This window comes from Pezoporus wallicus, unplaced genomic scaffold (assembly GCF_028554395.1).
Source record: "Pezoporus wallicus isolate ANWC-B61680 ecotype Strahan unplaced genomic scaffold, APGP_CSIRO_Pwel_v1 contig_8805, whole genome shotgun sequence".
Classification (NCBI taxonomy): domain Eukaryota; kingdom Metazoa; phylum Chordata; class Aves; order Psittaciformes; family Psittacidae; genus Pezoporus; species Pezoporus wallicus.
In genome coordinates this window covers 105,301-117,332 of record NW_026637668.1, presented here as the reverse complement: position 1 = coordinate 117,332, position 12,032 = coordinate 105,301, and the positions used below count along the sequence as shown (strand labels likewise).

Here is a 12,032-nt window from a genome sequence, read left to right as displayed (position 1 = left end):
TCCAGATGGTTCTGCTAGGAGGCTTTGTAACAAAGAAAATGTTTCAGAGCTACTTTTAGGTTAGATACAATCCACGTTTTCAACGCATATTTCACTGTACATGAACATTTCTATGGAGAACAGAGGCAGACAGTTCTGAACAGTGCAGAGTAAGCATAGAAAAACCTGAAAGGTCTGCAGGATGTAGTCATACCAAAGACATCATCTTGATAGCATCATTTTGGATTTTCATGAGCTGGTTGGCTTAGAGTCAATCAACACCATGGACATTGCATTTTAACTGTTTTTAATAAAAAGATATTTGCATTAAATATACCAAACTCCACAAACAACCCCCTTCAGAATGATGGTACTAGCAAAGCACTACACACATTGCCTTGCTGGTAACTCCTCTTGCCCACCATTGTTCAACACAGAACCACTAGCAACAGCTCTGTTCTATAAAACAAACAAACAAGGTCAGACAACTGAATCTCCCTGCAAAGAATTCATCTGACAAAAACTGTGGGAGTAATACACTTCAGCAAGGGTTTCCAGGCTGGGTGGCTCCAGCAGTCAGCCCCATCACTGGCAGTGCTCCTGCCACTGTCCAAGCACTACCCATTGTCTACCAGGGATTTACCCCACTTGCCAGCTCGGGTACAAAAGGAATGGTGTACACCAGCACATGCTCTGGAGAGAACTAGGGCAGTCCCTTAATGAGGTGACTTTGGGAGCAGGAAAACCAGCTGAAGAACAGAGTGTGTGAGGGTTCCAGTCCTGTGCTGTATGAAACCAGACACAGTGCATCACACAGTCCTGCACCCCAGAACATGACAACACCTCAAATATTCCTACTTATGTCATCACAATGTAATTCAGCAGGTACTAGACAGAATGAGGTGTACAGAATTGGTATTCAAATAGAAAGAACTAAAGAGCACACAGTTAAATATTCCCCGGTAATCACACATCCCCCTAGGTGGTAAGGATTGTCTTCTGGATTTAAAAGAATTGCAGAATCAGATTCACAAGTTTTGTTAACAAAGTTATTTACCCCACTCACTGCAAAACTGAAAGGATTAAATGAATGAGTTAAGCTATTTACCTGTTATGGATAGGTCCTCTGAACTTTGGGTCAAATTTCCTTGGTTCACCTGCATTTAAAATAAAAGAGTATAAAAATATGTCCTTATTTAAAATAAGATCTATAGAGAGGGGGATGTTAGCAGCAATCTTTGAAGAACATCTTCCATATATTCCTGTTTAATCAGTTCTATTAAAATCATTTCAAGTAGGCAATATCAGTAATCCACCAATAGAATGACCTAGTTTTTGTAGATGAGATCAGAGCTTTTTTTCTTCTATCTTAAAAACTTTGTGGGCCTCACATTTACCACACAATAAAATACCTCAACGAACATTCTATTACTAAACCTCTGCACAGGATTCACAGTAGAAAGTTGCTGATACTTGAGAGATAGGATTATGTCTTGCAGTCACGTTAAGTGTGTTTGGCAGAAAGTGAACCTACCTCTCTGAAGCTGCAGGCTAAACCCTTCTGGTTTTTCTTTTAAAACCAGTTTTGAGTCATACCTGTATCTAATGTTCTCCTTACAGCCTTGCAGAGTTACTCGCACTTCACACTGCTTTGGTTGCAGGACTGCATAGGCACAGAGCTGCAGGTCTGCCCTTTTCACACTGGGATTATGAGATGATGAAGTATGGCTGGAGACTGCAGAAATTCTGGGCTGACCTTGCTCCCTCTACACAGCTCTGCTTGGTAGTGCAACTGCTCTGGCTTATATTCTATAATATTCCTTACCAAACTATATAAAGAAACTGCCAAATACCAACCCACCAGTGTGTGCTTCAAATGGACTTGAGGACAGCGAATTACAGCATGATTTCACTTAGGAAAGAGTAACACAAATTCATCACAGAATTTAGATTTTCAACTTTCAAGCTACTGTATGAAGAGAGAGAAGCAACTTCATCCTTCATCCAACAAACCAGGGCTGGGATTTTTCCTTTTGAAGCCAACTGTTCAGTTTCATGTTTTTTTTTCCAAGTTCAGTAGCAATGGAGATTCACTGAAACAAACTTTGTGCAATGAAAAACTACTTCTTCATTCAAATGTCAATGCTACAATACAAATTAATGTTTCAGAGTGCTTTCTCACTGCCTCCTTAAGGATCTCCTCCTCTGAATATATCTGGTATTGAAGGGTGGAACCAGCCTAAGCTTTCCCCTGCCCACAGAAAAAATACTTCTTCAACTAGAGGAGAATTCAGCAACTACTCAAAAGCAGAACTTACTTATTAACTAAATACCACACTTTGTTCTTGGTTTCTATCAGAAAAACCTTATCAAAATACACATAGGCCAGTACAATAAACAGAGCAGATAATAAAATTCTATTTGTCCTTCATCTGAGGTGTTTAGGTCCACCTTACCAAGCTCCTAAAACAAATGCATTTTAACACAGGAGAGAGAGACTGGGAAAGCTAAATATTGTAAAGGTTGTTCCTCTTTACTTGTCTTCTCTTCACTTATTTCTCATAAGAAAGCTATTCTATACTTTTAGTCATACTTCTGTTCCTTTTCTGTACCTTTTCCAGCACTACTAGACAGCACTGGAAAGGGAAGGGCCAGAACTGCACAGGATATTCAACACAAATATTGGCCATGATTTATACAACCATACAATGACTTTTTCTGTTTGATCTCAGTCCATGCCTAATAACTCTTTCTTACAGTCTACTTCCACTGAATCATCCATTGAGACCCCAAGTCTTCACTCCTGAACATTAGTAGTCAGCTTGCTCCCATGACCAGAGGAACCTGTCCTCCAAAGCTATTCAGTATTTCCTTGATGGTTTCAACAATGAAGTAGAAGGAACACTGAAGCTGTGCAGGTGACAAGTGTTAAAATACTTCTGGGGGCAGAACCAAAGTTTTGATGAATGATGTAACAGTTCAAAGGGATTTTCGTCAACTGATGAAAGTGACAAACTCCATTCACAGCAAGCAGACAGATTTTCAAAACCACGATAGGCTTTCAGCAGGGAAGCCATACACTTAGATTCTGCTTATAGATGTTTCTAAGTCATTCCGTGTTGTACTGAGAAAGCTTGTTGACAGGGGCTGTCTCTTGAATATCCAGGATATCTCCATCAAGTAGAATAGTTCTATAACGTAATCAGCTGGGCCAGATGCAATGTATTTCCACAAGTGTCCTCCTTTCCATATGATCATTATTAACAGAGTAAATTGTAAATAGCTCAAGTTTTGTTATTTATGTCATGCCTGCGTGCGTGCTTATGAAATGGAACAACGAAAATGCACATGAAAAGATACACGTATTTATGGAGCATATTCAAGTGTAGGAGGTGAACTTCACAATACTGCTACAATGAAAATTAATATGCACTAACAGGCAAGAAAATGAACCCCAAACGAGCCCTGATTCAGACAGAGATTTTCATCTCCATCAGGCAAGAGGAGGGGTGCTATGAGCTTATAACTCTATTCTGACTTAAAAAGACACGAAAATCTCCTGACAGAAGTGGTCTGTAGCATCACTGTTTGTGTCATTCTCATATTCCCTACTTAATTACCAATTTGGGGGCGAGGTGGGAATTCGGTGGGAATATTAATAACTGATGTTATTAGTATTTACATAACTCCTGGTAAAAGCAAATCACTTCCTTTGCCTTAAAAGCCCAAATGCATTTAGAAAGCAAATTCTGAGCCATAGGAGTTTGGTAGGCACAAGGAAGAAAGCACTTCTGTGGGATAATGACTGTTAATTTTTGATAAGATTAAAGAAATGAGATTACATTCAGTCTTTGGAGATGAGAGATCTATTTCACAGGCTGATTTATAACAGGAAACATTTATACACTGAATTATAATATCATTACAAGAAATATTTCACAAAATATTTAATTTTCCAATCCTGACTCCAAACAGCGTATGAATTTAGTTGTTGCCCTTCATCACTGTAATAATTTTAAAAAGCAAATCTAAATTACTTATCTAAAATAAAAATCAGCAATGTATATAAGCAAAGTTTACCTTTGATCTGTGATCTGAATAAACTTGCAAATACCATGCTGGAAAAAAAACAGGATACTGCTAATAACTGAAGAAGTTACAGAAAACCATGTGGGACTCAATCCAAGCCCATTAAACTAAATTGAAATAACACAGTTGAAATAAGTGAGACTTAGACCAGGCACTTATAAACTGTTGTAAGAAAGCAGGTGAATTACCGTGTTTTCCATAGTAGTTCTCCTCATCTCTACCCATGTTGCTGTACCTGGATGACTTTAGCAAGCTGTCTTGCGGGAGATACTGCCTGCAGACTCCTGTGCTGCTAGCACACTGCCCCCAGCAAGCACAGATACATCGAAATACTATTTAAATAGATTTTAAAATAAAGCTGAGTGTCAGGGACTCTCCAATGAGAATGGCAAATCCCAGAGGAGGCAAGCCTGGCTGTGAGCAGGAAGTTACCACTCAGGGCCTTGCCTACCTTCTGCAAGCCAGTCTGATAGCATGAACAAAGAGAAACGACTCTTATCAGCTTGTACAACCTACAGGGTATAAGCAGAAAGGGAAACGTGTTCACCTGAATTGCATTTGTAAAATAATCCTATAAAAGTCAATACAACCGAAAAAAAACACTGATCTGTGCTGGGAGTAAGTCATCACAGTTGGTAATTATTGTGCTTTTGTAGGCTGAGCTGCTGCAAGAGAAAACAGTCTTCACATGTCATGGCTGGCCACATCTTTCTTCCTGTACACATGAGACGAGCTGCCCCAAAGTACAAGCCATACAAGCAGGGAAAGTAAGATTCACTCTGACACGCTCAAGTCTAAAGTGTACACTGTCTGTGTAGATGGAACTTTTGTTCCTGTCAAGTGCAACATTTCTCTGCAGGAGGAGTCACAATTTAGTAACTTTTCTTCTTAATAAAATTTACATTTTGCAATTCTGCACAGCACAGAAGTGTAGAACAGCAGAGTTGGTGTTAGAAAGTCTTCACATTGTTACTTTCGATACTGTAACGCTTACACGGTGAAAGGAACTACATGGCATCACAGAATGTGAATCTGAAAGCCTGAAGCCATTAAGAAAAAAGAAAAAAGGAAAAGCAACCAACCTCTCCTTTTAGCCACAAAGGAACAGAATCCCTGTGTGGCCATCCTGACCAGCACGAAACCTCCGTTCTCTATGAAAGATGACCAAAACACTTACAGCAGAATTCTGTAATGAGAAACACATACACTTGCATATGCATTCCTACAATAGCTTTACAAGACAGGGCTCAACTCCATGCAGGAACAACAGAAGTAATGTTTTTAAGTTAACACTGTCACTGTGTAGTACACAAGGGCAAAGAAGAATGATCTCCTATTACAGTTCACAAATGATGTCTGTGACATGAAGCCACAGCCCGTTTTGCTATTACAGAACACAACAGCTATGTTAAAATGTTTATCAGGTGAGATATTTAGTACTACCACTATCAGCAACTGATGATAAAAACAATATCAGGATGCAGAATGATATTTGGTAAAATATTAACCCTTGACTGAACTCTCATACTTCACTAGACTTCCTGCTATCCACAGGCAAATACAAAGAAAAGCAGGGAAGCCAAGTGACTGATGGCACTGTGCTCCTACTCAAGTTTGCACCTCTGTCAAAGGCTGCTTCAGCAAATCCTGATATAGCACAGTAACAGAAGGCCTTGAACAGTGCTAAGCACACATGTACACTAACTAACATGGCATTTGGCCAGCAGTTTATCCCCCAACTCTAATAAACTGCTATTTCTGCTTTAATAACTACCGGTGTCATCAGGTTTCTTTCGTGGTGTTTGGTCAACTATTGCACGGGCCCGCGCCTAGAAATGGCATGGCCTTTTACTAACCAGTCCTTTTACGGGAAAGGTGTTGCAGCTGAATGTGTATGTGCTGCTTCCCCCTGCTGGAGTACATCGGTACCTTCATGGTCTTCTAATAACAATGCCTCAGCAACAGTAATGACTCCTTTAGGGCAAGTGTATCAATCTGCTGCTGCAATGCTCAAAGATACAAGAGCACGAACAAATTGGGTCTCTAGGAAATGCTCGGGGTGTGTCAGGATTGAGCGAGATTCACCCCATTTGATGTTTCGCTAAAAAATCATATGAAAATTCTGATGCTTCTGCCTGCTTCTTGTGGGTAGGAGTAGGAAAAACCAAAACAACACATGTTCTTGCTCAGTTCATCTACCCCTTTCAGAAGCAGAGTCGTCTTGTACCACCTGAAAGCCTAGCCTTTGCAAGGCTACTGTCTCATTTTGCAGAGAATCCAAATGACTCTTGGAGATGTGGTGCTGTTCAGTAGCAGTCCATTTTATTTTACTTAAAGATTACCTTTTTTTCTTCAGGCAGTCATAAGCCACATTGTAAATCACACGTAAAGTTCCTTATACAGAAACAGCCTAATAGCAATATAAAATAATGCATTTTTACTGCAGGACTCAATGTCTAGAAGCAGTATATGAATTCAAAAGGTTGACATTAGTAGAAAAACAGCTCTTCCAATAAGCTCTGTACCTGTTCTACAGGCACACACAGGTTTTCTTTCCTCTTCGGAAGATTTAGGTATAACTTGTTATGAGATCATACACTGACACACACATAAATTCCAATCATAATAAAAGCACATTTATGATTCCTCTCCTATGTAATAAATCATACTAAACAGTAGCTGCCTTTGAAATTTCTTTCATCGTGAGAGCATGAGTCTCCCTGTTTGCTCCTCCTTCAGCCAGAAAATCTAATGAGGGGATGAACACAACTCACCCTGAATTCCATTTTTAAATCCCAAAGACAACAAACTTAACCTGACTTGGGGCTGTGGGGCTTTTATTCTGTGTCAGCCATTTACACTGACAGATTTTTACTAGAGCAATTAAATGTGAATATCTTTTAAAAGTTGAGAATTCAGTGTAAAAGCCTCAGTGAACGGATGCCAGACATCAAAATGTGAGTCAGCAATATTACTACATTAAAGAATTGTACTAGAGTTTTAATGTCTTGGTCTTATATTAAATCACAGGCAAGATTATGAATGCCATGTTTGTTGGAAACCTTGCATGCCAGGAGAGACCCCCCTTGGCTGGCCTTCATGTGGCCACATGTGCATATGAGCTCTGGTACCTTCAGCATTACAAATTAATAAAATAAATATCCAAAACCTCAGTAAAATATTTGCATGTGAAACGTTAATTTAGGTTGAACAAAACAGTATAAGCAGAAGTGATTGGGGACAATAAGTTAAGAAATAGCAACATTAGGTGATTAAAGTCAGGGCTGAACAGGTACTCTGGGTTCTTACAGTGCAACCCACAGCTCTGTGTTACTTTGGGCATCTAACAGTGAAATAGAAGTCTATCAAAAGAGAACAGCAGCATCCAGCATGCTGAGGCAAGGGCTGATTAACTAGCCAGTAGGAAAACACTGAATAAATAAGCGCAACCACAGCTCACTCCTCTAGAAGCTCTTGTGTACCTGATTCTGGGCAAAATTCACAGCCCTGCCCCCCTCCCTGGAGATTCTATCCAAAAAAACAAATGAGGCATTCTTTCCTAAAAGCACACGCCAGAAGAGACGATGGTGCCTGTCTCCCACTGAACAAATAGAGCACTCCAACTGGAGATGGAGGAGATCTAAATTCAGAGCCACACTGCGGAACAGCAGGCTGCAGACACTCCCTCAGACATGAACAGAAAGGCACCACATGCTGTCAGAGGTACTGTCAGAAAGGACACAATTATGTAGATGTTCCATAGTTCACAGTGGGTCCAAGGATCCAACCAAGAATCCTGTCCCTACTCCGATATTTAATACACAGCCAGATCAGTAAGTTCTTTCTTTACAATATGAGAACGATTTTTCCTTCCTTTAAATGGTTTAATCAAAATTTCTTACTATGCTATTACACAGAAGTCAGGTTATTTTCTGCCAGATGCCAACAGTACACTTATCATTCATCTTACCAGAAATTCCCAGATTGTAGGTTTCAGAAAGATCTAACTGGTGACTGGCACTGCACTGGTAATAATGCACAAAGGGAAGTTAGCCAAAGTAAAGAAAAGGCACCTGCTCTATCATATAACAATCATCCAGATTTCAAAGCAAATTATTCTGCAAGAGGTTTTTGATCAACTCAAAGAACAGGAACTGCAGTAACAAATAGCAGCCAGGATGGGCACGTTTGTATTAATGTACAATGCAGTAAATCCTCCAATAAGCTACACGGCCAAGGGAACAACCCTTCATGGTGCTATATACTTGCCTCTGCATTAGACTAGTGTGAATTCATTCCCTCTCTGGAATTTTCCAAAACAAAAGGGGAAAAAAAAGGCTGTGGTTCAACAGCAGAACAAACAACACCAGTTGCAATGCTCTGTCTTGTACATTCTCTAACCACCCACACACAATTCTTCCAGTTCATTTCCACGGCCACACATTCCTTTCCTCCTGCAGTTCTCCACCAGCTTTCCACTAACATTCCCTGTTTTTCTGGAAAGGCAAAAGCATACACAGTAAGTGCTTCTGAATGACACTGTGATCACTGGCTGACCACTGTGCTCACGTTATTTGTCTGTGGACAGCCACCACTCTAGATGTTCTAGGGTCTGACTAGGGAGGAGGCAGTCATACAGGGCACACCCGTGAACTAGGCAAAGTGCTGAAACCCAAATGACATTTGCAGCCAGTACTACCTTTGTATTACTGACACTGGCTCATGACTTGAAAAAATTCAGGGGGGAAGAGGAGGTGGCAGGTGAGACAAATGGGTCACCTCATCACCTAAGTGCAAGGACACGTCTTCACAGGCAAGTCACAGCTTCCCATCCACACTTGGTCTGAGTTTCAAAAATGACTGTCACTGACTACAGTGGAGCCAAGAGCATCCAGCACCACTCACAAATCAAGTGTCACCTCCATAGTCTTACTGAGGGACATGACAGAAGAAGAGGATGGAAAACACAACACAGTGAAAGACAAGGGTTGAAGGAGGTTTCAAGAAGACTGAAGTACTATGCACTTCTGTGCCCTTTTTACCCATGATGCAGAGTCCAGGCCACAGGCACTACGTATGCACATACCATAAAGAAACTTGTCTGGAAATCCTGAGGCCAGTGACACTTCAATGGAGAAGGCTGACCTTATTTTCCAGGATGGTAAGAAAACCAAAACTGAACTAGGCTCCAAGAATCACAGGTTTTAAAAGGAATACTATTGTATTGTCCTAATTAGCCATGCATCTGCAGAAGCATGTTCTCCATGTCATAGCCACAGGACAAAGTGAGTGACAACACATCATACACCCAGCTGACTATCAGTCTGTCCAAGAACTGTGCAATGTTTTCTTTTCCTGAGGGATGCCTGTACAGTCAACATGTTGCCATGTTCACTTAACATTAAATAGGACACTGAAATCTCTTTGACCAGCATGATATGATCACATTTCAAAGGTCCACAGCTAACATTCTCCTGATACCAGTGATAACACTGGTGGTTGGGCAGATTTTGAAATACACTGGTTGTCAAACAACTACACACAGAAAGGTGACTGAAAACATAGAGTTAGTATACTACAACTGAATTCATCACCAAGCTGCAATTCTGGCATGTGATCATGAATGTTAAGAGCTAAGGGAGGTTTTACACTTCCCTAAAGATCAAACAGCAAGCTTGCTGGCAGTTTGGATCACCTACACAGCTCCACTAAGGCTTCCATTCCTGTGGGCTTATTAGCTGTTCCCCCAAATTATTCTTTAGAGATTACATACTTCTGTTCTTTTGCCTCCCAGCTTCCAGTTCTTATTCTTGTTCTGGGACTATTGCAGCTACAATTTCTTCTGGAATTTCCAAGCAAAGTCACAGACACCAAAATGCTTCCGAAATGGAGCAAGTGTGTAGGATGAGTACAACCTCAACTATTCTATGAGCCTGAGACATTCTGCCAGACAGGGACTGGGCCCAGAAGACTGGGTGAACTCTTAAGAGAAAAGCAAGCTGTTATCACACAGTCGTGTTTGATGTGACTGTTTTGTTAAACATCTCAGTTTCCCAACATTTTTACTTATTAAGCCATCTAGGAAGGGTACTTGGTCTTGAAACATACTCTCATGCTTTAGAAAAAAACAGCATCTTTTCTTCTATATGAAGACTATATTCAGAAATACAGTCTTTTAAGATGCTTTAACTGGAAAAAGTGGTGGTTTGAAATAATCAGATGCTTCCCACCCAGGACCAGAAAACACAAGAGGTTTCCCTTTCTAGGCTGCTTTACTCTAGTTGATCAAGGACAACAGACCTTAGTCAAAGTATTCTTTTCTTCTAGCCGAGCCTCTAGCCCCAGATGCTTTACACACCCTTACACACCACTGCAACCTTTTCTAGTTTGTCCTATGCTGTAAAATGCTGCATGCAGATACCATACCATAAAATAACACTGAAATAATACCTTCATAAGCTCAGAAGGAGGGTATTATCCATCAGCATTTACCATTAATAAACAAACCACTGCACTGTTTCTACTGGGAAAGAAAGTACCATTATACACATTTTTGAGATACAAAAATGTCAGGTGAAGGAAAACAAAAGCTGGATTATTCTGGACTGTGTACATCATCTATGCCATACACAAGCATGTTTTATTTGTATAAATGAATTCAGTAACTTTGCAAGCAAGGGGACAGTCAAACCCACAACCTTCTGAATAAACCAGTGTCTAACTCATAAAAGCCATCTTGAAACCACAGTAATCAAAGCCTTAACAGCGACGCATGGTTTTGAAGATCTGGCCTCCTCTGCATACCAGGCCTCTTCCAAAGGCTGCTGATTCAAACTAGGAATGGGTAGTTTGCCTGGTTTTGGTTAGCTGAGTTTGTCTAGTGAGCTACCATTCTCTGTGAAAATTAGACATCAGGAATCCTAATGTAACATGTTAGAACATCCAACATAAAATGTACTTATCTACCATGTGTCTCATGTTGTTCCATAACTGCAAAAGTAACTAATGTTTAAATTCTTAGTCATGATTACTTACCTGGTTCTCATAAAACAAAACAGTAAGACAAGGTTCCATCCTTTCTACCCCTCCTCCTTTTTATTTAACATTTTAAAATGAAGCTTTTGCCTTGAAAACAATATATACATTCTAAAGACAGTTGCCTCAGTTTTACCTCCATTGTTTGGCTCTTCGTGCCTTTGAGACTCCATCCTTGGTGTGTACTACCCAGCTCCTAGCATGGCACATGTGTACTACCCTGATCCTGGTGTGGTACATGTGTACTGCTCTCCCATTTCAGCAGCCCTCTGGCAACGTGCCTGCTAAGCACATTCAGCAACTGGTGAGTTCACTTTTACAACTAGGACCCCACTTTTAGGAGGAACTGTATTCCTGTAGGTGAACACAGGAATTTGAAAACAGTCTTCTGGGTTTCTGAGATAAGAACAACAAAAACCCCATCACTATTACTACAGACTAAATAAGCCTGATACTGACATCAAAGGGAAGGCATCAAATATGTAAGATAACTTTCAGCTCTAGAACAAGTTGTAACAAGGGAAAATTTACACTATTCTTACTCCTCTACGATATGTTTTTAGGACTAACAAAATTTATTCCACTAAATGTTTAGCACTCCAGTGGACTCTGACATTTGATAATGACTGCAACTTTCAATGAGATGGAAGCTTGGTCCTATGTGATTAATGACTTCAAAATGGAGAAAATTCATAGACATTCCCTTAAGAACTGAGATAAAATACTAATTCAAAATCGGCTCATATTCCCTATTGTATTTTTATACTATCAAGTATCCACTACAAAACAACTCTCATATCTATAAGGTACTTTCAAGTTAAAACTTATTTAGCAAAATCAAAGTTTCTTTGAGATGTAAACAGAGCACTTGGAGTAGCATTATGAATTATGTTTTCCTTCTGTGTGAGTAGAAGCATTTGAATAAGATC

The 12,032-nt window shown here is 40.1% G+C and overlaps 1 protein-coding gene across 1 annotated transcript in view; it reads right to left on the bottom strand.

Moving 5' to 3' along the window:
* The window catches only part of SLC44A5 (solute carrier family 44 member 5), a 77,075-nt gene that overhangs the window by 36,074 nt on the left and 28,969 nt on the right, over positions 1-12,032 (bottom strand). The window contains 1 exon segment of the mRNA XM_057407145.1: positions 1,088-1,136. Within this exon segment, the coding sequence (XP_057263128.1) occupies positions 1,088-1,136 (49 nt within the window).